The 25,063-nt window shown below is 43.8% G+C and overlaps 1 protein-coding gene across 4 annotated transcripts in view; it reads right to left on the bottom strand.

The window, feature by feature from the left end:
* DCTN4 (dynactin subunit 4) overlaps nt 1-25,063 on the bottom strand; it is a 38,381-nt gene that overhangs the window by 11,792 nt on the left and 1,526 nt on the right. The window contains exons 2-12 of one of the 4 annotated variants that reach the window (XM_040972503.1): nt 24,760-24,901; nt 13,731-13,872; nt 12,684-13,363; nt 8,842-8,912; nt 7,356-7,534; nt 5,020-5,063; nt 4,034-4,141; nt 2,524-2,544; nt 2,073-2,146; nt 1,848-1,960; nt 1,432-1,541 (exon numbers count right to left, since the gene is read on the bottom strand). In XM_040972503.1, the coding sequence (XP_040828437.1) occupies nt 1,432-1,541; nt 1,848-1,960; nt 2,073-2,146; nt 2,524-2,544; nt 4,034-4,141; nt 5,020-5,063; nt 7,356-7,534; nt 8,842-8,912; nt 12,684-12,818 (855 nt within the window). In that variant the 5' untranslated portion in view covers nt 12,819-13,363; nt 13,731-13,872; nt 24,760-24,901. Of the gene's footprint in view, nt 1-1,431; nt 1,542-1,847; nt 1,961-2,072; nt 2,147-2,523; nt 2,545-4,033; nt 4,142-5,019; nt 5,064-7,355; nt 7,535-8,841; nt 8,913-10,717; nt 11,511-12,683; nt 13,366-13,730; nt 13,873-24,759; nt 24,902-25,063 lie in introns of those variants that run through there. The other 3 variants (XM_040972516.1, XM_040972509.1, XM_040972521.1) reach the window with 3 other exon arrangements.

Below are 25,063 nucleotides of genomic sequence, written 5' to 3'. Positions count from 1 at the left end.
CACTTTATCTAATTTGGAAATAACTCCATTCCAGCACACAGAAGAACCTCTGCTGCACTGTAACAATCTGCAAACTACTAACAGTTAAACATTTCCATTATTTTGCTACTACAAATATAGTAGCAATGAGTACTGACCACTTCCCACATGTGTGAACATATCTGTAGGATCATTTGTCATGAGCAGATCAAGGGATACATGACACCCTTGAACTGCTAATGTTTTGTCAGTCTGATGATTATGAAATGGCATCCTCAAGGCAGTTTCAATGTACATTTCCCTATGAAACAGCTATGAAATCACTGTTAAAGTCTGAGAATGTTTCATATTTATTGGCTGTTGGGATTCCTGTCATGACTCATGTTAATATCTTATTCTTTTTATTTTATATTTTCCTAACTAGTTTGCTAAAGTTTTTTTTGTTTCTTTTCAAAGATTCATTTTATTTTACTTGAAAGCCAGAGTTACCGAGAAACAAAGAGAGAGAGGGTGAGACAGAGAAAGAGAAATCTTGTATGCATTCCCCAAATATTTGCTATGGACAGAGCTGGGCCAGTCAAAAACTGAGAGCCAAGAGCTTCTTCTGGGTCTCCCACATGCGTGCAGCGGCCTGAGGTCTTGGATCATCTTTCTCTGCTCGCTCAGGCCTTAGCAGGGAGTTGGACTGGAAGTGGAGCAGCCAGGACATAAATCTTCTGCCCACATGGGATGATGGCACCACAGGCAGAGGAGGCTTAGCTTGCTATATCATAGCACCGGCCCCATTTCATGTTGTGTTTGAAACAGAATCTACATGAAGTCTACATGCTGTCTGTGGCTGATGTGCCACGCAAGTCTCTTCTAATCTAGAGCTATTTAAAGCATCAGCCACTAGTCACAGGTGGCCTTCAGATACACTAAAATGAAAGGTACTGCACCTCAAATTATTGCATTTTAAGTGTGACCAGTAGTTATGATATTTGACTGTGCAGAGTATTCCATCATCATAGAAAGTACTATTGGGAAATGCTGATCTAAAATGTTTGATTTTTCACTCTGTTTACTTGCAGTTTTACTGTTTACTAAAGGAATGCTGCTTGTTCTGCAGATTCCCATGACTTGTATTTGCTGATGATTTTGGATTACTTTTTATTAGCTTCCTCCTTTTACTTCAAACTAACCTAGAAGATGAATACTCATTATTCTGTTAGTTTTTCACACTGTGTATTTAACCATCAGATCTTTCAGTTTCCACATCTGTAAAGTAGAAGCAACAATACTGAAGCCACCACAGAGCTACAAAAATTGAGTTTATATTGAAGGCATTTACGACCACATTCCAGGCACCTTTTATCTTCTGTATTTACTACCTTAGTCAGATGTCACTCATGCTTACTCTGTTTCGGCTTTTTCTCTAATACAAATGGAAGCTCTGCTGAATAGGCTACTTACCCGGCAGCGCAGGGAGCGCTTGATCAGAAGATGCTTGTGGCGAGGATAGAGCTGTGAAGCACACACTGGCTGGAAGTCCGGCTGTAAGAGGCGCTGCTGAAGGGTGGTCACTAGTGTGAAAGGCAGAAACCAGGCTTAACTCACGGTGGTCCTCAAAATCAGACCTACGTATGGTCAGTAATTGCCTGCAGCAGTACTGCCATTATGAATAGTGATGTGCCAAAAACCACACTGAAGGAAATAAACAGTTCAAAATTCTTCAAAGGATGAAATCTATTTCATCTGTCTTATTTTCTGCCGGTTGCTTCAATTTCTGTTAACAATCCCATTAAAGATCTCAAATCACAATGTATGAAAGTAGCAAAAGCAGAATCAGATGTAGAATAGAAACAAAGCACAGTGATGTGTACAATTACCCTCCGTCAGGTTTACTGGTCTTGTGTAATAGTCTTCGGGCAGAGGTTCTACTTCGTCTACAGCCTGAGCCGGCTCAATCTTGATCTCTTTCTGGTCCTCTCCTTCTTTCAAGCTAAAAAACAAAAAGTGGTGATTTCTCAAGGGCCCACGTGATTATACCAAGTCTATGATATCAGTGGAGATGTTGCTCTGCCACATCTTATCAGTTTAATGTCCACACTTACGAAAGTCCAGCAAGGGTACTGATGGTTGCGCCAGCTCGTGGTCGCTGAAGCCTGGTCCCAAGACCGTATTTATCCTAAACAAAATTTAGAAATTCCAATTAGAAAGTAAAAATTCATGCATCATACATACTTACTTAAAAAAATATTTTGGGTGGGAAAGCATGAGAAGCTCAGGGAGAGAAGCAAAAAAAAAAAAAAAGCTACTTTAAAAGAATAATTTCTAATCCTATCTATTCTATAATGAAAGCACCATACATAGAGATTAAAGCTACATTAACATAGTAAAAGTGAACCAAATGTGAACTTTTACTATCAACCTAAAAATATCTAAGCTATGCCTCAGGAAGTAACTATGCAGCTTGTCTAAGACACACGACCTTGTCTTCTTGGAACACCAGTCATCATCTGCTAACCTCTTCAGGATCAGCAAGAATCATAAAAGGGAACTTACCACTACATGAATAGTGTGTTGCTGTGGAGCCCCAAAATAGCAGCAGGTTGCAACGGAGACAAAATATGCAGCATAAGATAGAAGCAAACTTATAGAGCAGGCAGGTTATATGGGAAAGTTGGCAGAACAAAGCATTTAGTGCAAATTTCTCTCAATAAACAGAAAAGACACAGGTGCACATGCTAATTATAGCCCGCGACCATCGGGGGATGAGGATGCTTGACAAGTGTTAATACATAATAAACTCGAATCCAGGTCTTTTTACATGGGACTTACAATTCCTTTGGCTTTAAAGGCTTAACTAATTCTCATTGGATGCAGTATGGTAAGGCCTCATTTCCTCAAGTGTAAAAGGGAAATACACTATGTATCCTACCTATACAGCTAACATGAGGGTTAGATAAAATACTGTGCGTAAAGTGTTTAGCACAGTGTCTGACACTACACAACCATGCAATAAATGCTACTTATTAAATAAAAAACTTCTAGGCCTCAAGAAAGAATACAGAAAAACTGTTCTGTGAAAGCAAATAAAACTTGAAGTAAGTAACAAAAACTCCACACCCTATCCTTTCACACCTAACTAGCGGTAACTGATAGAAAACAATTTCCACAAATAATTCCTAGCAAAAACTCCACTTTTATATACAAAGTTACTTTTTTTTTTTAAGTCAGATATACAGAGAGACAGAGAAAAGAGATAGAAAGGGAGATCCTGCATTCACTGATTCACTCCCCAAGTGGCTGCAAAAGATGGAGCTGAACCAATCCAAAACCAGGAACCAGGAGCTCTTCTTTGTCTCCTACAAGGGTGCAGGGTCCCAATGCTCTTGGCCATCCTCAACTATTTTCCCAGGCCACAAGTAGGGTGGCCAGGACATAAACCAGCACCCACATGGGATCTCGGCGCGTGCAAGGCGAGGACTTTAGCCACTAGGCTATTGTGCTGGGCCCACAAGGGTACTTTAAAAAGTTTGTGAATAATGGAACTTAAAGGAAAATCTATTTTGGTGAGAAAAGACTTAAAATTCGTGAATATAAGTATCACTATGTATTTAACCACCCAAATATACAATGCCAGTATTTTTCATCTTGGGGAAACATGGAAGGTGTCAAAAAAATTCTAGCTTGAACTGACAAACCACTGCTACTGGGTTATCAAAGGTGGGCTTCCGTGCTAGTGTGAAGAAAGCACAGGATGTGCCCCCTTCCACTGCACACTTTGTGTAATACGTGAAAGCTGGAAGCAGAGTTCTGCAGTGTCAACAGAATTAAACTGCAGCCTTGTAGGGGATAACCAGAAGAGAAAGGGGAGTGATGGAGAACACAACACAAATATTCCTAAAAGAACGCACAGAGCTAACGCCATGGCAAAAGCACAACTGCTGGGCTTCAACACCTGCAACCTAAGAAACTCCTCGTTGCTACCCACCAGTCAGGAATCTAGGACAATAGCCATCTTCTGAAATGGTCACTAGTATCATGCCCCACAGATCTTGCAAATCCTCACCGAAAAAGCCAGAGGCATATAGTTCCTACGTCGTGCAAGTTTCTTGCGATCACGTTCAACCTTCTCTTTCTGAGCAAGCTGCTGGTAATATTCAATCAATTTGTTCATCTGTAAGAAATCAAGGCCTCATATTTGTTTCAAAAGAAGGATAACAAAGAAATATATAATATTAAAAAAAAGAAACGCAGTATTTATCAAACATACTGACTGGATACATAATTAATACAGAAGACAAATTACTAAAGTGCTCTTTTTTTTCCTTCAGATTTCTCTTTTTTTGATCAGTTCTCAGAACTAAAATGAAGCCTTCAAGTTCAACAACAGGAAGACACCACAATGAAAATGCTTGGAAATTTCGTTTGTTTTCCTTCTACCATCTATCTGGCCCCATCACATTTTTAACATTTCCATGATGTCATGGGTCACTAATTGTAAATTGCCATTCAATTTGGATCTGAATGGTAGTACATATTACATTTCTGCAGCAGTGCATTTCTCAAGGGTAAGGACATACGATGTCACACACTGAACAGAGAGCTCCCCAAGAACTGCTACCGGATGCTCAGGTCATGATCCTATAAGCAACTACCACAGAGTCCAAGGACATTTCCTAAATTACTGGTGTTTTGGGGGGCTTAAAATATCTACACATTTATGATTATTCCAAGAATATTTGAGAACAAATAGAAACTTAACTCACTGGTGGGCGGATGAAGATAAAAACAAACACCCCCTTACTGTTTCCTTTTCCTGATGCACAACTCCCATATAGAACTGAACTATACCTAGCTTTCTCCATTAATTTAAGGTAGCTAGGGAAAAAAATGACATTGATTTAATGTGTTACAATGAATAATGTGTAATAGATGCCACAATATTTATAGGGTGAACTTCAAAACACATGCTATAGTCAACGATAAAATGCAGTACCTTCAGTCCTTTACTTCTGATTATTTCATCTCATGCCTGTGCTGCTGTTTACTTACCCGCTGTGTGTGTGGATTTTCAGGTTCCTGCCAACCACCGCTAGCTAGAAAACAGAGACATTAAACAAGACTGATGATTTCATAATTATAGCTCTTAAAAGCAGGTGATTTGAGGCTATAACATCAAATTTCAACATTGAATGACAGAATTTCAAACAAAAAGCCCTAGAAATGATCTACGCCCAAATGCTCAGGATTAATTTTGTAGTATAATAATGGTAACTACCATGTCCACCACCAACACTGCAATATGCATTTGGCAGGTATGACATTTCTCTTCATTTTCATACCAACTCTATGGTAGGGACACTTAATGGTAGTCTCATTTCACAGATGAGGAGACCAAGGCTCTGAGAGGTATTAGCTGAAGCCTGTATTCTCCTATGTCAGATGATGCATGAGTTTGTTAATGGCCTTCCCATGTGTTAGAAAGCTGTCAATTTTATGAAAATCCCAAAATAAGGATTTCAGACTTTTACATTTTTACACTTTAAAGGTTCTCAGAAAATCAGCACACAAAATTTCAGAAAGAAAAATGATAATGGGAGTTAGTGGTGGTACTATACACATAAAGCATAAATAGCAACTCAACATTTTAAACTAAAAAAATTGTTTTTGAACTGATTGTATTGTGTTTCCACATTGATATTAAACATGTAGTAAATATAAACATAAAAATAAAGGAAGCTTCCTGATAAAGCTAAAAGCAATCTGATTTACTGCTCAAATGGTGGAGCAGTAAATAACACCTTACACCTTTAAAGCCAAATGATTTTTCCATTTAGCTGACAAACCCTCCATGTTTGAATAATCCAGGATTCTTGCAAACAGAATCAGTGGGCAGGAGAAAGCACTTTAAAATATTAACAGATATCAATTTATTTTCCAAGAAGGTATTACATAAGTTCATATTCTAGGAGATACTTGAAATAATCAGATTAGAGTGTTTTGCCAAGAACGAAGTTTTAATTTGCATTTCCATGATTATTAATGAAATTAAATACATCTTTCTGTATACTTACTATTTTTATTCCCACCTAAGAGAACTACTGCTCATAACCATTGCCCTTTTTTCTTTCTTTAGAAAGTATTTGCTTTGGGCCAGTTTGTATCCCGGCTGCTCCACTTCCTATCCAGCTCCCTGCTTATGGATTGGAAAAGCAGTGCAGGATGGCCCAAAACCCTGGGCTTCTGCACGCATGTGGAACACCTGGAAGAAGCTCCTGGTTCCTGGCTTCAGATCCATCAACTGCAGCCATTTGGCGAGTGAACCAGCGGATCGAAGACCTTTCTCTGTCTCATCTTCTCTCTGTAAATCTGACCTTCCTTTCCAATAAAAGTAAACCTTTGTTTTTCTTTTATAAAGTATTTGTTTTTTATTTGAAAGGCAGGTAACAGAGACATCATCACTTTTCATTCCCCAAATGTCTGCACTAGCTGGGGCTGGCCCAGGCTGAAGCCGGGAATTCCATCTATGTTGTGCACATGCATGCCATGTGGGCCTCAGTACATGATCACTTGCTGAACCTCAGCTGCATCAGCAGGTAGCTGGATCAGAAGTCAAGGTGAAACTCAATCTCAGGCACTCTAATAAGGAGGCAGGTGACCCAGGCAGTAGCTAAACCCACTGTACCACAACAGTCCCTTCTGCTGTTTCTCTACTATCTTTTTTTTTTTTTTATTGCATTTACAAACATTTCTTAATTTTTGATTTTTCATCTTAAAGTTAGGAGTTATTTGCATTCCAAGTATTTTTTGGTACTTTGTTACTTCTATCTTTTGTTCATGCTGAATTGGATGCAAGGATGTTTATTTATTATTAATTAAAAAAAAAGATTTACTTTTATTGGAAAGGCATATTTACAGAGGGAAGAGATAGAAAAGTCTCCCATCCATTGGCCCACTCTCCAAGTGGCTGTAAAGACTGGAGCGGAGCCTATCTGAAGCCAGGAGCCAAGAGCTTCTTCCAGGTCTTCCAGGTGGTGCAGGGTAGTCCCAAGGCACTGAGCCACCCTCCACTGCTTTTCCAGACCAGAAACAGGGAGCTGGGCAGGAAGTGGAGCAGTTAAGACACAAACTGGCACCCATATGGGATTTAGTCACCAAACCATTGTGCTGGGACCAAGGATGTTTATTTTTGAAAGCCTGTTTTGACCATAACAACAGAAGCTGGTTTACCAATTCCAAGGAAGCTAATCTCACATGAAAAGTCATGGTCCATAAGTGAGGGATTCATTGTAAAACATCCGAATTTAGCTCCTACTGCTCTAACAGCCTAGGGGCAAATATGGGACCACCAAATGCACCAATCCCCCGTGTGAGTTCACTGCACTCACCTACAGATTTGTCTGCCATGCCCACATCTCGAGATGTCCAGCGACAAAATCCACAGGCCAGGTAATAGGCCTTCTTCATGGTGGTCTTGGCTGGGTCATCGGGAAGCTGTGTGGAGATGCTTGTTGCCCGAGTGGAAAGAGTGTGCATACATCCAGGACAGTCAAAGCAGTTGGCACACCTGTGACACGGCAAACACCGCTATTAGTGCCTTCAGTATCTCTCAGGCACCTCCTGTGTACCAGGCAGGCTTCAACGTTAGGAAGTCAAAAAAGAACAAACCCAAAGGGGAACGCCTAAAAATATTCCTGGGAGGGTCTCTTAGCTGCTTCAATATTTCAAAAATAATTACCTATTTTTTCTTAAAAACCAGGCAATTATCACCTAAACTCCTGAACAATCAAGTCTGACTCCATCCTACTCCCCAGAGGCACTGGCTATGAACAAGTGTAATTTACTACTCTGGACTCTTCTCACATTCATACAGATCACAAGATTTCTGAGGGAAACAAAGTGGCCCTGTGTAGTGAGAGAGATGGAGCAATAGTAGGATGGAGCACCAAGAGCCAACGACAAAGAGGCTTTGCGATGGAGGTGGGGAACAATCACTTGACTGCTGGGCCAGAAAGCTAACACATACACCACACAAACAGCATCAGTTCAGGAGCAACACAGTTCCAGGGCTTTTTGTTCTTTCCTGAGATGTTAAAGAAATCATACATTTTTTTTAAATAACATGTATTTACTGTGAATGTTTGAAGATCCTTTATACATGTTTATCTCAGAAGGTTCTGCACCAAAGTAAACTTCCCTTTAATTTCATTTTCTATCACTTCTGTGACATAGTCTCACATTTACTAACGGAATATAAGCACCAACTCAATAATGGAAAAATACATTGTATTAATGTGAGATATTAAAAATAGGGGAGATTGGGGCTGAGCTAAATGGAAACTCCATAAAAATTTCACAATAAATGCTGAAGTCTAAAACTGCTAAAAAATAGAAAACTTATTTTTAAAAAAAGAAATTTCAAATTTCAACTTTGGCAATGATAATACCAAAAATGAAAAATGACCAAAGAAGTAACCAGGCAATCCCATGTGTTTTCTTAAGAAAATGTGAGGCCAGGGCCTGGCACGGTAGCTTAAGCCTCTGCCTTTGGGGGCCATCACCACACACAGATGCTGGTTCATGTGCTGACTGGCATCTCAGTTTCTCCACTTCCTGTCCAGCTCCTTGCTTGTGGCCTGGGAAAGCAGCAGAGGATGGCCCGAAGCCTTGGGACCCTGCACCTTCGTGGGAGACTCAGAAGCAGCTCTGGGCTCCTAGTTTCAGATAGGCTCAGCTATGACTGCTGTGGCCATTTGGGGAGTGAATCAGCAGATGGAAGATCTCTCTGTCCCTTTTCTCTGTGTAACTCTGGCTTTCAAATAAAAATAAAACTTAAAAAGAAAATGGTTAAGGAAAACTGAATCGTGGTCATACCTGTTCTTTTTCAGTTTGGCTTCAGCCGACGGCATATTTTCTAAGCAACTGGGACAATAATGAGAGTCCACCTGGAAGGAAACAAGAAATCAAAACCATCAGAAAGGGCCGGCGACATGGCCTAGTGGCTAAAGTCCTGGCCCTGAATGCACCGGGATTCCATACGGGCGCCAGTTCTAATCCCAGCAGCTCCACTTCCCATCCAGCTCCCTGGCTTGCGGCCTGGAAAAGCAGTTGAGTACAGCCCAGGGCCTTGGGACTCTGCACCCATATAGGAGACCTGGAGGAGGTTCTAGGCTCCTGGCTTCGGATCGGCTTAGCACCAGTCATTGCGGTCACTTGTGGAGTGAACCATCGGACGGAAGATCTTCCTCTCTGCTTTTCCTCCTGTATGTATATATGACTTTCCAATAAAAACAACAAATGTTTAAAAAAGAAAAAAGATTCATTAAAAAACCAACAGTTTTTCTTCTTAAAACTTAATTTAGCTTATAAATTTGTCATATCTACATCAAATGGAAAATTTTAAAAATGTTAGGCTGAGGGAAAAGAGGAAGTATCTCTAATATGGGCTGTTTTCAGCATAGCGTTTACTCTTAAAAAAATCCTATGGATTTACTAAAACCCTTCCGTTCTCCCTTCAGTCAGCATTTCATGTGGGAAAGTGGAGTTCTTTGGTGCCGCAGTAAGGAGACCAGTGGGATGCCTGCCCCCACGTTTGGAGCCTGACTCAAGTGTTGACTCCTCTGCTTCTGATCCAGCTTCCTGCTAACGTGCATCCTCAGAGGCAGCAGAAGCCAGCTCCAGTCTTGGAGCCCCTGCCACCTGCAAGAGTGGATGGCATTCCCACTCCTGATGCTGACCTGGAGATGGGGTGTGAGCCAGCAGATGGAGATTTGAGAATTGGCACCGTGGAGCACCAGCACCCTATTTGGGCATTAGCTGGAATCCTGGCTGCTCCACTTCCAATGCAGCTCCCTGCTTTCATGCCTAGGGAAGCAGCATAAAGCAGTAAGCACTTGGGCCCCTGCACCCATGTGCAAAACTAGGATGAAGCAATGCCAGCAGCTGGGCATGTCCAAAGCCAGAAGCCAAAAGCTTCTTCTGGAATTCACGTGTGGGTACCGGGGCCCAAGTAGTTGGGCCATCCTCTGCTGATTTCCCAGGCATGTTAGCAGGGAGCTTGAGCAACAAAGATTCAAACCAGCATCCGTATGGGATGCTGGCACTGCATGTGGTAGCTTTACTTGCTGTGCCACAGCACCAGCCCCTCAAAAAAAAAAAGATTAAAAGATATATAAGTTTCTAACTGACACTATGGTCAACTATTGTACTACAGTAAATAGATTAATAAAATAACCCAGTATTAAAAAGTATAAATACACTCTTACTTAGTTTAGCTTTATTTAATTATAGTGACTTTGACAGAGGACACTTTAAAGGGGAACAGCAGGTTACAGCAATGTGTGACTGCTGCATCCCACACTGCAGTGCAGCACTGGTTTCAGTCCCAGCCACCCTGTTCCTAATGTAACTTCCTGCCCAAGAAGGCACTACAAGATGCCCTAAGTACCCAAGCGGGCTTTTGGGATGGAGTTCCTGGCTCCTGGCTTCAGCCTGAGCTATCACCAGGTGTTGTAGCCATTTGGGGAGTGAACCAGTGGAAACAAGATCTCTGTCTGTCACTCTGCCTTTCAAATAAACAAATAACTACACAGATATTAACAAAATTCTAATGGCCAAAGTAATACATGTTTGGCTATATCCAACCAGCAGGAGCTTTTTGAATGACAAAGCAACAGGACAGTCTTAAGACATTTAACTGGAAAAGGCAGTTCAAGTGAAATTTACTGTGTTTTTCTAAAAGGTTACTTACTTTCTTTGTGTGGGCAGAGCCTACTTGACAATTATAGATCTTTAGTGACCAACACATGCAGAGGTCCTTATTCGCCCCACCAGCTTTTCATCTCATAAACAGGACCAATATGAAAAAAATGAATAAAGTTGCTGCTCACACCAACTCCAGGAACATGCAATACAGAACTGCTAATTACATCTGCAGACATACCTTACAAGGCAAATACAATTCATTCCCTCTTGTCTACAGTCCAAATTCTGCCTGTGCCTGCATGTGCAGCTCCAGACCCAGATTGTCCATTAGAACTCACTGGACTGTCCAGCCCTTGCTAGTCTCATCCTTCCCAAACTCTAATGGCCTCCACATTACAGGGGCACCCCAGGCTGCCAAAGACATTTTTAGAGACCACAAAGACAGAACTCCCTAATGCATATCTCAGGGGAATTCAAGTAGGGAATCCAGGGAGATTCAAGCAAGGCTGGCAAGAATAAGGACCAACTGAAGGAGAAACGACTTGCCACAGAGCTCTACAACAGAAAGAGCTAAAGGAGAATGCAATAAAAATCACTGCCATAGTTTATATACATGATTTTTAAGAACGATTTAATTGCTCCCTTGATGAAAAGTACCTTCAACAAGCTATTCATAATTCATAAATTATCTTATAGTATAGCATGTGTTTTGGTATGAATTTCAACAGAGAACCAGTAAAATTCCAAGTCAGGCCGTTTAGGTTCAAATCAGGGTCCTCTTTTGCACCCCTAAGTTACTGGGGTGACCTATGACAAACACTGTCTACCTGTAGTTTGTTTTTTTTTTTTTTTAAAGATTTATTTTTATTTTTTTTTTTTTCATTGGAAAGGCGGATATACAGAGAGGAGAGACAGAGAGGAAGATCTTCCATCCAATGATTCACTCCCCAAGTGAGCCGCCGCAACGGTCCGATACTATGCCGATCCGAAGCCAGGAGCCTCTTCCGGGTCTCCCACGCGGGTGCAGGGTCCCAAAGCTTTGGACCGTCCTCGACTGCTTTCCCAGGCCACAGGCAGGGAGCTGGAAGGGAAGCGGGGCTGCCGGGATTAGAACCGGCGCCCATATGGGATCCCGGGCGTGCAAGGCGAGGACTTAACCACTTGCGCCACCGCGCCGGGCCCTGTAGTTTGTTTTTTTAAAAGGTATCCACTTCACTCATGTGCCATATATGTTACATGGTAGCCACCATCCGGGTGTTCCTCAGTAGACCATGAGTTATTCGAAATCAGGGTTTACTTTTTACTTGTGTTTTTTAAACCCCCAAAGCTACAAGTAGCGTCAAGCACTGCAGAAATCAGGGAACCTTGGTGCTTGATGATCCGTTCTTTATGGTCAGGGTCTCGAACTTCCCCAGCAATCCCTTTCCAGCGGTCAGCTGTGCCTGTGAGGGCCAGCACGGCACCCTCAGGAGGGGCGTCTCCCGAGTGCTTGTCACCGAACTCACCCCACCCCAACTCCTTCCCGGCTGCAGGATCTGACAGGGCAAGGCAGTCTGACGAGGGCCGTTTCTGGCCAAAGGGGCAGAACTTCGAGGTCCAGGTGGTCACCATGACAAAGCCTGCGCCCTCGTTCCCGTCCATCTTGGAAAGCCGGCTACCTCGCCCCTCAGGCAGCCTGCCCTAAGCACAACAGATCCTTACCCTCAGCCCACCCAAAGCCCCACCCTACAGGACTCAACCAGGACCCTCCGAAGTCAAGTCTGCCCAATCAGACGCCGCCCTAGAAGGAGATGATCCTCCAGCCCCACCCTGGGCTGCCTTTTCCTTCCAAAAGACAGAGCATAAGCAAATTAAATCGCAGACAAAGTTGAGTGACGGAAAACACAGCCAACCAGCAAGCTACGAAATGCCCACCCGCCTCCAATCAGCGGAACTTCCCCGCCGGTGGCTGTGACTAGTTGAACGCCCCTCCCCCGCCAACACACAGAGTCTCCGCAGGACGACTCCATTACCTCGTGAGACACACATTCCAGCGACCGCAGCTCGCTACAGTAGCGGCAGAAGTAGAGCTGCGAGAGCGGGGCCCGAACCTTCTTTTCCCCTTGGACTAGGTAGAGAACTCGCTCCGACTGCAGCAAGGACGCCATCTTGCAGAAGGAGGAGCCAACGGCCCTCCCGCCGCATCACGTGACCGCGGCGCCAGCGTTCAGCGCTCGCCACCTTCCTTACGTCTTCTACGTAACAGCGTCGTAAGGTCTACGACCCGGAGGAGCTTTACGCAGGTTGACAATGGAAGTGCGCGTGCGCAGCTGGGTTCCGTTCCGCTCCCTTCTCCCTCTCCCCCTCAGCGTTTCGTGAGCGTCCGCTGCAGGGCGCCACGCCGATTCTTTCCTAAATAATTAAGTCCAGACTCGCAGATCAAAGTCCGTCCGGCTCAGGACTCCTGTTTTCTTCTAGGAAGCAGATTGACAGTGTCAACGGCCGACTAGCCGTTTCTTCGGACAGTGACGAAACTTGAGCACGGGCTGTCTTCTTTATAACTTGTTAGATAGTAAGCACTTTGAACAGAGGCCAATTCTCATTCCCTTTCCAGGTTTAAAGCAGTTAAGGATTAGGTTCAAGTGTGCATTGTGTTGATGAATGGAGGGATGAAATCAATGAAACAAGGTTGGCGGGTGACACACATATTTTTCTGAAAAAAAAAAAATTATGTTTGAAGGCAAAGTGAAACACACACAGAGAAAAAGAAAATCTTCCATCCTCTAGGTTTCTCAGAAGGCTGTAACAACCATGTCTGGGCCAGGCTGAAGTCAGGAGCCAGGAACTCCAAACTGGGTCTGGAGATCCGAGTACTTGGGCTATCTTCTACTGCCTTCCCAGACACCTGGCAGGAAGCCGAATTGAAAATGGAGCATCTGGGACTTGAACCAGAACCCCTGTAATTGGATGCTGGCATTTGTGGCTTGACTCTCTGTGCCACGACACCGCCCTTGGTAACCACATTTAATAAATGTTGGCAGTGAGCCCTCAGGAAAACCTGGACCAGTTTATTTTCTTACCATAACATGAGACTTCCTTTTGCTTACTCTTTTGCCAACATGAGATATCACATTTGGGTGAAGACTTTTGACACTTTGTGGGCGTTGATCTTGAAAACTCTGTTTACACCTCTTGTCACCCATAGGATAGGAAGGATAATCCCTGGATTGGTGAAAGAAAAACATCATCATGGCTGTGAATGCACTTTGTAAGCGATGGAGTACTAAACATACCCGATGAAAAAAACCTCAAACTGGTTTTCATTTCAAAGTAGACTCACAAAAACAACTGACGGCATTGGAAGTCACTCAGATGTTGGTCAGATAAGATCTTAAGAAGAAGGAATAAATTTGGGCTCCTGCGTCAAAGGCTTAGGGCCCCTGCACCGGAATTCTGCAGAACAACCCTGAGCATCTCTGGCCATCTGCCAGGCCAGCCTTCTCCTCTTGGGGTTTCCTGCTTGAGAACTTTATTAATCACAGGTTTTCCTGTGTTGAATCTACAGATTCATCCTCATCAGCAGAAGGGCAGGGGGAAAAAAGAGGGTGTTTCATCAGTACCCTTGGGCAGCTCCGCCCAGGACATGTGGCTAAGTGCCAGTGAAGGCTCCTTGCCCAAGTACGGACATGGCAGAACGCCGTAACCTTCACTCTGAGGAATCTTTTCTGTGGAGTGAATGTGCAGTTGTAATTTTGACAGCTCTTATTTCTGCCCATAGATCTATGCTTCCTATTGTAGCTCTACCCTGGCTCTTACCCCCCAAGCAGCTGGGGTCTTTCTGAGGACCCTTTCACTGCAGTGCTATGTCTTGAATAGCTCTCACTTTAACCCTCACTGCCTTAATTCAGAGTTTTGCAGTTTTTCTTCTAGACTTATTGCAGCTTCCCAACTGCTCCCCAATTTGCTTTCCACATTGAGCCTCTGTGGTGTTTCTGGAAGCTTTGGTCTTGATCCTCTTTTGTGGTTGTGTGACTTGTTCCAGTGGTTCCCCATCACCTACACGACAACCTCCATCCCCCCAAAAAAACTCTTGGGTTCATGCCTGGACACACCTGCTGCTTCCGTCTCATCTTTCAGACAGTTCCCACTGTATTCACAACCCATATAACCCTTGCTGATTCACTCAAAAGAATGTGCCTTGTCTTTTTGAATTTTTATTTGAAAGGCAGATACTACAGAGAGCGAGAGCGAGAGCGAGAGAGAGAGAGAGAGAGAGAGAGAGAGAGAGATCTTCCACCCACTAGTTCACTCCAAAAATGGTTACAGCAGCCACAGCAGAGCTGATTCAAAGCTGGGAGCCAAGAGCTTATTCTGGGTCTCCTATGGGTGTGTAGTGACCAAGCACTTGGGTTATCCTTAGCTGCTTTCTCAGGCCTTGAGCAGAGAACTAGATTGAAAATGGAACATCTGGGACATGAGCTGGTGCTCATATGAGATGCTGGTGCTACAGGAGGAGGATCCAATGCCATATGCTGGGTCTTTTTTTATGCCTTTGGGACTCTGAAGTCCCGAAGAAATAGCCTTTTTATTTTTTAATAAGAGTTATTTGTTTTTATTGGAAAGTCATACTTATAGAGTGAAGGAGAGACAGAGAGAAAGATCTTCCTTGTGCTGGTTCACTCTCCAAGAGACCACAATGCTGAAGCTGAGCTGACCCAAAGTTAGAAGCTTCTTCCAGGTCTCTCATGTGAGTACAAGGTTCCAAGGCTTTGAGTCATCCTCCATTGCTTTTCCAGGTCACAAGCAGGGATCTGGAATGAAAGTGGAATAGTCATGATACTAACTGACACCTAAATGGGATCCTGGTGCATGCAAGGTAAGGATTTTAGCCACTAGGCTACCGCACCAGACCCATAAATAACCCTCTTAGCTACTTGCTAGCTCATAGGTAATTTTCTCTGTGAAAGTTTCACTGCTCCTATGAGAAGGCAGTTTGATCCTACCAAAAAAAAAAAAGTTGTCTTTGTTCCTCAGCTATGTCCTGTTAGGGACACTTGTGCACTGCATTGCCTTCATTTTTTTGTTTGTTTTAAAAAAAATATCTTTCTTCTAGAGTAGGCCCTGTAAAGTTCTGGCCCAGAGAAGGTACACAATACATTTTGATCATTTTAATATCTTGGAATACTTTGTATATATACAAATAGCCAAGTTTACTAACACTACCTAACATGTAGTATTCACTAGCCAGCTTACATGAACACAGCTATCTTATAAAACAGGCACTGTAATTATTAACCCAGTTTTATAGGTGAGGAATTGAGATTTATACAAGGTCACACCACTATGAGATAGTAGAGCTAGGATTTGAACCCAGATCCTTTAAGTCCATACCTTAGTCTTTAATAGATCTGCAACCCATGGACAGGGGATCCTTTTCTGTGAATAGTCAGATTTTGACTATTTTGAGCTTTGCAGACCAAGGCAACATCAAGACTGTTATAACAAGAGAGAAAACTGCCAGCTGTTGATGCAGGATGGCCTGGAGGTGGGCACACTGCCCAACTAGAGAGAGGTCAGCCTGAGGGCAAGGCTATGGCAGGAAGCAGGAGGGAAAAATCTAAGCGGAGGAAGCCTGGTCAGTTGAACTCCCACTATCACTGCTTTCTTCCGGAGAGCATAGAAATCACAGAAGTCTCAACTTAGACAGACTTCACTGTCTGATTACTGGCAGTTGCCACCAGTATAATCCTGTATGTGGCCTGGGCAATGACAAGATGTAGATGCTGCCTAGGGGAATAGAAACTGGGAGCGGTGGGAGAAATAGACTCAGGAGGACACCTTGGCCTAAGAGGGTCCCAGCGCCAGCCTCTTCAGTGGTGCTTATGGTCTGCACACAAACAGGGCGCATCTGGAGTTGGCCGAAGGGTTGGAGTTCGGGGATGCTCCCCATAACCTCCTGGAGTAGTAGACTACAGGATTTAACATAGTTAAGTCCCAGGAAGATTCTAGTTCAGTCCCTGTGTTTTCCAAACAGAGAAAATGAGTCCCATATGATCACAAGGAAATGCCCATCCACAGGTTTTCTTACTGCTGACTCAGCTTTCTCTTTCCATAAATGTAGCTTCTTGCTTCATTCCAAAAAGTTGATTCCAATCTACAGCGGAGTAATAAACCAGCTGCTCTTCTAAGAATACCTAAAAAGAAACTAAAGCAGGGCCTGGTGCAATAGACTAGTGGCTAAATCTTTATCTTGTATGCACCAGGATCCCAAATGGGTGCCAGTTCATACTTGTGGCCTGGAAAAGCAGCAGAGTACGACCCAAAACTTTGGACCTACATCTGCATGAGAGACCCAGAAGAAGCTCCTGGCTTCAAATTAGCTCAGCTCTGGCCATTGCAGTCACTTAGGAGCGAGCCAGCAGACAGAAGATCTTTCCCTTTGTCTCTTCTTCTCTCTGTAAATCTGACTTTCCAGTAAAAATAAATAAATCTCTCTCTCTTTTTTTTAAAATAAAGAAACTAAAGCAAATGCATGGGAAAGCCAAACACTCATGGATAGCCTACCCGATTTTTTCCTGGAAGTTTGATGGGTGACCCCACTGCTATTTTGGACACGAGTTTCACATCTCTTGACTTCAACAGGAATTTCCCAAGGGTATCTCAACCCTCACTAAAGCTATCTCCCTTCCTCTGCTCTGCACTGATAGACTCATGTACCCCAGGGACACTTCATCTGTGCTCTGTTGAAGCTGCAGGGACATGGGCCAGCTTCAGGATGCCCAGTGTTAGAATAACTGCTGCAGCTGTTTCCCAACTTGCTGCTGCTCAGTGCTGACCCTGGCGCCTGGAATACCGCTTTCCAAAACACAGTTCTCCCGAGGTCAGGCTAACTCAGGGGCGGGCGTTAGCTCTCAGTGAAATCATGGTATGAGAGAGCCAGGACTGACACCAAAGACAAGTTAGGCTATTCTCATATTTTAAAACAGAATGAAGTTAGAAATAAAGTTAGAGTTTGAACCCAAAGTTTGGCTCCAAGTTTCTTGCTTTTCCTTCACATGGCTAACCCTCTACATAGTTCACCGCCCAACCCGAAGACTGCCAGTGTATGCCTGACTGAGGGACTGAATTGCTGTGTAACAGTGTCTGATACAGAGTACGTACACAGTAAGTCTGTTGAATGAATGAACACTGTCATGAACTTTCTGGAGCTTTCTGGCAGAAAGAAAAAAAAAGCATTTAAAAAAAATTTTTTTTGATTTTCAAGCAATTCCTTACTTTAGAAAAAGTAATAAATGGAAAAAGGGGGAAGACCACGCTTAAACAGGGCGGTCAGGTTACATCTCATGAGAGGGTAAGATTTTCTGAGTGAAGATTGGAGGTAGGGAGAGGGGATATTTGAGGGAAGGCAGAAGATGACCCAAGCCTCTGAGGCCTGAGGAATAATGAGGGGTTCGTGGGGCTATTAAGGAGGGAGCAGGTGGGGGACCTGAAGGATGAGATCTCAGGGGTTTCAGTTCACGTAGGAGCTTTAAGGGACTAGTGAACCATTGCAGGTTTTCAAGTACAGCAGTCATTTTACAATGGGGTGCTCTGGACCCTCCTTTGGGGTCCAGATCCAGGAATCGAAGCAGGGGGTCAGAGTGTGAGGGTCACAGGCTGGCAGACTGGATTCTGGCTTTTTGTTTTTGGTAGGTAATGTAGATGGGATTTTTCTAGTGTCCAACTCTGGGGCCTCCCATACCCAAAGCTGCACCTTTAGAGGCATGCAACACAGAGACCCCAGTTAATCCAAAGCACAGTGTTTTCCTGATTTGGCCAATTCAGTCACTGGAAGCTCATTTCCTCCAAAATTAGGAGCCTATCTGTCCTCCCTGCAGGCAAAACAGAACTGTCCAGAACGGGATGAAGTGAACGTGCTCCATCTCTTGTTTACTTTGGTCCAACTCACAAAGCATGCTGATTACCACACAGGAAAGCATATTTCACAAGAGGCAGAGCAAGAGCCTGTCAGTTGCTAAACACATTAATCATAGCTTCAGCTCCCCGACCCAGACTCAGAGACGTTGATGGCAAGAGCTCAGCCCCTTTCAAATGGTGCCAAGGACTCTGCCAAACAAGCTTTGCCCCTTTCCATAAGGATAAACCAAGCTAAGAAAAGCAAACAGAGCAGAGTATGGCACACCCTCAGTATTACTTTAAGTGTCCATTACTAGGCTCTGAGTGCAGTCCAGTCCTGTCATTTATAAGCAGGAAGGTGAGTTTATTTTTTTTTTAAAGATTTATTTTTATTATTTTTTCATTGGAAAGGCGGATATACAGAGAGGAGAGACAGAGAGGAAGATCTTCCGTCCGATGATTCACTCCCCAAGTGAGCGCAACGGGCCGATACTATGCTGGTCCGAAGCCAGGAGCCTCTTCCGGGTCTCCCACGCGGGTGCAGGTTCCCAAAGCTTTGGGCCGTCCTCGACTGCTTTCCCAGGCCACAAGCAGGGAGCTGGAAGGGAAGCGGGGCTGCCGGGATTAGAACCGGCGCCCATATGGGATCCCGGGGGTGCAAGGCGAGGACCTTTAACCACTTGCGCCACCGCGCCGGGCCCGGAAGGTGAGTTTAGAGAGGAAATGACGTTACACTGTGCTCTGAGGTAGCTTCAGATGAGCTTGAACTTGGTTTTTTGATTATTCCATGCAGCTGGGATTTCCAGTGTTGCTCACATTCTCATCTGTTCTTGGATGCCTCTTAAAATTCATTTCTGGGAAACTCAAAAACTTCAAGCCCTCTCATTTAGAAATATTTGCATACTCACAGGGAAGTTCACTGGGATATTTGGGTTCTCACATGTGGAAGCCAGCTTTCAAATTGGCCCTCATTGGTCACTGCCTCCTGGTATTCCTAACTTGTATCCAACTGGAGGTCCTGAAGAGAAGGTGTGACTAGTTCCCAAGTCTGGAGTTTCTGGGTTGGTGTAAATCTCCCTGTCTCTCTTTCTGTTTATATTACTTCACTTGTTTGGGAAAAGCAGGTTGCCATTGTTGTGTGAGCAGCCCTATGGGGAGGCCCATGAGGCAGAACACTGAAGCCTTTAGTGAGTGAACTCAGCGCTGGACTCTGCAGCTCCAGTCTGATATTGAGATGACTGTAGACCCTGCTGATGGCCTTACCACAGCCTTGTGAGAGGCCCTGAGCTAGAACCATCCAGCTAAGCAGCTCCCATACCACTGGAAGAAACTGGGAGAAAAAAAGTGTTTTGAGCTACTAAAATTGGGGGTGTTTTGTTATGTCACCATAGGTGACTAATGCAATTACCTTTCCTTATTACCACAAGTTTTCCTTTGCCACACTGGGCACTTTCATCTCTATCCCTATATCATCCTTGTAATTTCCCAGGACTCTCCTCATGTACCCACATAACCAGCAGTCCTCTCTGAAGCCAAACCTGGAAGTCATTAAGTCTACTTGAATCAGTCATGAAGCCGACAAGAAACAGATACTGAGCCAGATGGATAATTTGAAGAAAGTTTAGTATAGAAAGTGTTTGCGACATTGTGGATGGGGCAGAAAGTAATCAAAAGGGATACTACAGTACGCTAGGACCAGTGAAGAGGGTGCCATGTATGACCTGAGCCCAAAAAAGGCAGGCAGAGGAGCAGTCTAAAGACAGAGCTGTGTGAAGGAGACTCTTGGCAGAAGTTGAGACCTCTGGGTGCTGAGGAGTGGAATCAAAAACACCCCAGTTCATGGGCCTGGCGTGATAGCGCAGTGATTAAAGTTCTCGCCTTGCACACCCGGGATCCCATATGGGTGCCGGTTCTAATCCCAGCAGCCCCAATTCCCATCTAGCTCCCTGCTTGTGGCCTGGGAAAGCAGTTGAGGACGGCCCCAAAAATTTGGGACCCTGCACCCGCGTGGGATACCCGGAAGAGGCTCCTGACTCCTGGCTTCAGATTGGCTCAGCTCTAGCTGTTATGGCTTCTTGGGGTGTGAACCATTGGACAGAGGATCTTCCTGTCTGTTTCTCCTCCTCTCTGTAGATCTGACTTCCAATAAAAATAATAATAATAAAAAAAACCCACTCCAGTTCCTACTGGTGCCTCCATCCTAACTCAGCCTAACAAAAGCTACTGCAGTCTAGGTTTCTTCAATACAGAAAGGTAAGGTGAGGGTTTAAACGCAGATCATTTGAGAGCACCAGGGCACACCAATTGTCAAATGAGGAAATGAAGGAGGCCAAGATGCTTATGTTCTTATACTAATCATCACAATGGGGTACCAGAGTGTGGTCTTATATACAAACTTCAAGAAACAACCCTCAGAATGATTTCACCATTGGGTGAGGGAGTTGGAGCATTTGTAACCTTACATTTTTGAATGAGAGCTGTTTTGAAGGAAGAGTGTTAATTCCTGAGTGACCTTAAACTGTCAGCCTCCTAACCTGCCTTTCATGGCTCTGGGAAGAGCCCTCAGACACAGAGGTGCTGGCAACTGGAAGTGGGTAAAGTGAGTAGATCAGGCCCAAGGGACCTGGGTAGGGGTGGCAGTGCCTGCTGCATGGCCCATTGATGTGGTGCATACAGATACACCTCCCACTTGCAAAGCACAAGAGAAACGTGTGTGCAAGGGGATTCTGGAAGAACAAGTACATATTAAAACTGAATTAGTAAAAATTGACCAGTACATTCCTGGATAGCTTCCTGCCATTGATTCTCACAGTTGCTGTCCTTTCCCGTCTATCCCAGCTCTGTATCTGTCTGCCTCTGCTTGTGCCTTTTGCTTTGGGCAGTGAGCATCCCAGTTGCTCGTGTGCATCTGACAAGGTACGTCCTACTAATGAGGGTGGGGTTGAGTCCATCTCACAGAGCAGAAAACAGGCACAGAGAAGTTACAATGCAATCAGGCTAGTTGCCTTTAGAACCTGTTCTGCCTCTTTCTGGCTGAGTCCCTGTATCCCCCTTGAGCCCTGTGTTTTCTCAGGTGTTAAATAAGAGTTAATCACATTTTCAGCATAAAAATGCCAGAAGAACTAAGTGGTTTTATGCAAGTAAAACCCTTACCAAAAAAAAAAAAAATCTTCAGGAAATGATTTGTAAGGTAAATCATTCTTTTTTTTTTTTTCTTTTCTAAAAAAAAGTAATGAAGTCAAATGTTTTATTAGCTATTTTTTTTCTTGAGATCACGGTGTACTTACTTAAAAATTTTGAATGTCTGAAGTGAGCTATGCCAGTAAAAGACATTCTGTTCTCTGGTAGCTACATGACTGTGTAATAATTGACTACTTTGGAATTAAGCCATGAGAGCTGATTCAAATAATCATAAGCACACTAATGAGGCCCTGTGACTGTTACTCCACTTCAAAGCTGAAGCATGGAAACCTTCCACTTCCTTTTCTTCTGGTGTGCTCCACAGCTTGCTTTATCTAAAATGCCACATGTTCAGAAAATCCTGTCACTTTGCTTTTCTGCCCAATTTGTTAACTCAATGAAGTCTTTCAGCTATGACAAAAAAAAAAAAGTTCGAATTAAAAGAGAAATGAGCCGTGCATCTTGTTTTCAGCCTGAAAGCTAATTTCTTCTGAGAGCTAGCAAGCAAGTGGAGCTTCTGCAAGGAGTCAGAAGGTATTTTGCCCAAAAATCTGTGTAGGAAAAGAACTTGAAAATATTTCCCAGGAGGCAAGAGGAAAGAAGAGTGGCCAGTAGCCTCAGGGGACCCAGGGCCTGGCTTCTTGGAAAGAACTGAGTATTAGAGCCAAAAGGAGTCAGGACAGACGTTTGCTGCCCCCTCTATAAAACAAGACAGGGTGCTTACAGATTCAGTCTTGATGCAACACCATGCAAAACTGTAATTATCTTGATATATATATATTTTTTAACACACTGAAAGGATTTAAAGATGCAAGTAACCTCAGAGAACATCCAACTCAACTTCCTTCTTTTCTATTTTTTGAGTCTATAGACCCAGAAAGGGTAAGAAGCTACTCACTCAATCACATGGTACTCTAATGAGCCAATATGAAGCCAAGGTTGGTACCATTTAGTGCCAGGTGACTGCCTTCACATTGTGACAGTGATGCACCTACTCCCCTCAGCCTCCAGTCCCTCACCATCCCAATGGAATCCTGCTGCACCTACTCTCTGTTTGCATACCTCCAGTGTTAGGGAACTCATCACATCCTAGGAAAGCCTATTTTGTCCATTTTACGCAACTCTCTTAAAAAGAGCTTTCTTGGGGCCAGTGCTGCGGCATACTGGGTAACCACTTGTGACACTGGAATCTCAAAGGGTGCTGGTTTATGTCTCAACATTTCCACTTCCTATTGAGCTCCCTGCTAATGACCTGGGAAAAGCAGAAGATAGCCCAAGTATTTGGGCTGCTGGCGCTCATGAGACTAGCTCCTGACTGTGGCTGGGCTCAGTTCTGGCCTTTGCAGCCATCTAAGAAGTGAACCAAGGCCCGTGCAGTAGCTTGGCAGCTAAAGTCCTCACCTTGAATGTGCTGGGATCCCATATGGGGGCCGGTTCTAATCCCCCAGTGGCCCAGCTTCCTTTCCAGCTCCCTGGTTGTGGCCTGGGAAAGCAGTCGAGGATGGCCCAAAGCCTTGGCACACTGCACCCACGTGGGAGACTCAAAAGAGTTCCTGGCTTTGGACTGGCACAGCACCGGCCGTTGCAGTCACTTGGGTAGTGAATCATGGGATGGAAAATCTTTCTCTCTGACTCTCCTCCTTTCTGCATATCTGACTTTCCAATAAAAATAAATAAATCTTTAAAAAAAAAAGAGAGAGAAGTGAACCAGCAGATAGACCTTCATCTCTGTCTCTCATGCTCTCTCTGTGACTTTTAAATAATAAATCAAGCTCTAATAGAGTGTTTGAGATATATTTCTCCTTAGCTGCCAGTCTTTGGTCCTGTATCTGTACCCTCTGTCTCAGGACATGCCTTAGAGTTGTGCTTAGAGTCCCACAGCCTTTGTGAGTATCTCTGTCTTTGGATCAAATGTCCTGATTTCTTGCTATTTCTCTTCCATTCCCCATTTTAGAAGGTCTTTATTTTCTAGACATACCATCACCTAGACACAGAGTGAGGGTTAATGGTATACATTCACTTGCCTAGCCTTTGGTGCTTAAAGATTTGAACAAACACAACTGACTGTTGCTATGAAGACATTTTGATAGGATTAATGTTTCAATCAATAGACTTTCTGAGATCAGATGAGATCAGGCACATTTAGGGTATTATGGCTGTAGCCAAATCAAAAGATTTTGAATAAAGCAGATTACTTCCTCTAATGTGGTTAGACCTCATCCAATCAATTGAAGTCTTTAAGCAAAAGATGGGAGAAAACAGGGATCTCTGCCAGAGCCCATGTTTCCACAGAAGCTGGAATCATATCTCTTCCCTGGATTTCTGTTGGATAGTCTACAGATTTTGGGTTTTCCAGCCTTCACAATCATGGCAGCCAGTTCCTTAAAGTCTCTCCTTGGAACTGGCGTTGTGGCATAGTAGATTGAGCCTCCACTTACGATGACAAGCATCCCACCTGGACACCAGTTTAAGATCTGGTTTCTTCACTTCTGATTCAGCTCCCTGCTATTGTGCCAGGAAAAGCAACAGAAGATGGCCTAAGTGTTTGGGACCCTGCACCCACTTGGAAGATCTGAATGAAGCTCCCTGTTTTATGTTTTTGGCCATAAAACATAAAACCCCTGCCTCAGATGATGTGGCTACTTAGGGAGTGAACCAGCAGATGGAGGATCTTTGTATCTGTCATGTCTCCTCTCTCTCTAACTCTACCTTTCATATAAATAAATAAATCTTAAAAAAACAAATCTCTCTCCATATACACTACATATACCCCTCCTACGCGCGCGCGCACACACACACACACACACACACACACACACACACACACAATTGGTTCTGTTTCTCTGAAGAACTCTTGAATAAAAAATAAAAATTTTCCAAGTATTCAGCTTTGCACTAGGCATCTCTCATTTTCATCTTAGCATGCTATCACTCACTGATGCATTCCTTAAAGCAGTGGAGAATGTATTCTGCACCTAGGTGTTGGGCATGGAAAGGAAAATGTGCAATTAGAACTTGGAATTTGGGGATGACCTTGATGCAATCAGATCTGCGCTGAGTGGCATTGACTTCAGGCTCAGTGTTGAGACAATCCGAGGCTCGTACTCTGGCCTTCCCGTTGGCTGTGGAGACTGAAGAGAAGTCACTCAAGCCTGCTGAGTGAATGTTTCTTCACCTGAAAAAGGATGGATTTGGATTAAATGCTTTCTAATTCTCCTTTTAATTTCCTTTTCATTTGGACATGCAGCATCTCAATGTAGTGAAAATTCAGGAAGGAGATAGTTATATGGGTATCTACTTCAGGGTCCAGGATTAAACACCTGTATGAATATATCAT

The sequence above is a fragment of the Ochotona curzoniae genome, unplaced genomic scaffold (assembly GCF_017591425.1).
Source record: "Ochotona curzoniae isolate NIBS_2020 unplaced genomic scaffold, NIBS_Ocur_1.0 contig_1, whole genome shotgun sequence".
NCBI lineage: Eukaryota > Metazoa > Chordata > Mammalia > Lagomorpha > Ochotonidae > Ochotona > Ochotona curzoniae.
The sequence above is the reverse complement of the archived record's forward strand: the minus strand, read 5'-3'. Positions and strand labels throughout refer to the sequence as shown.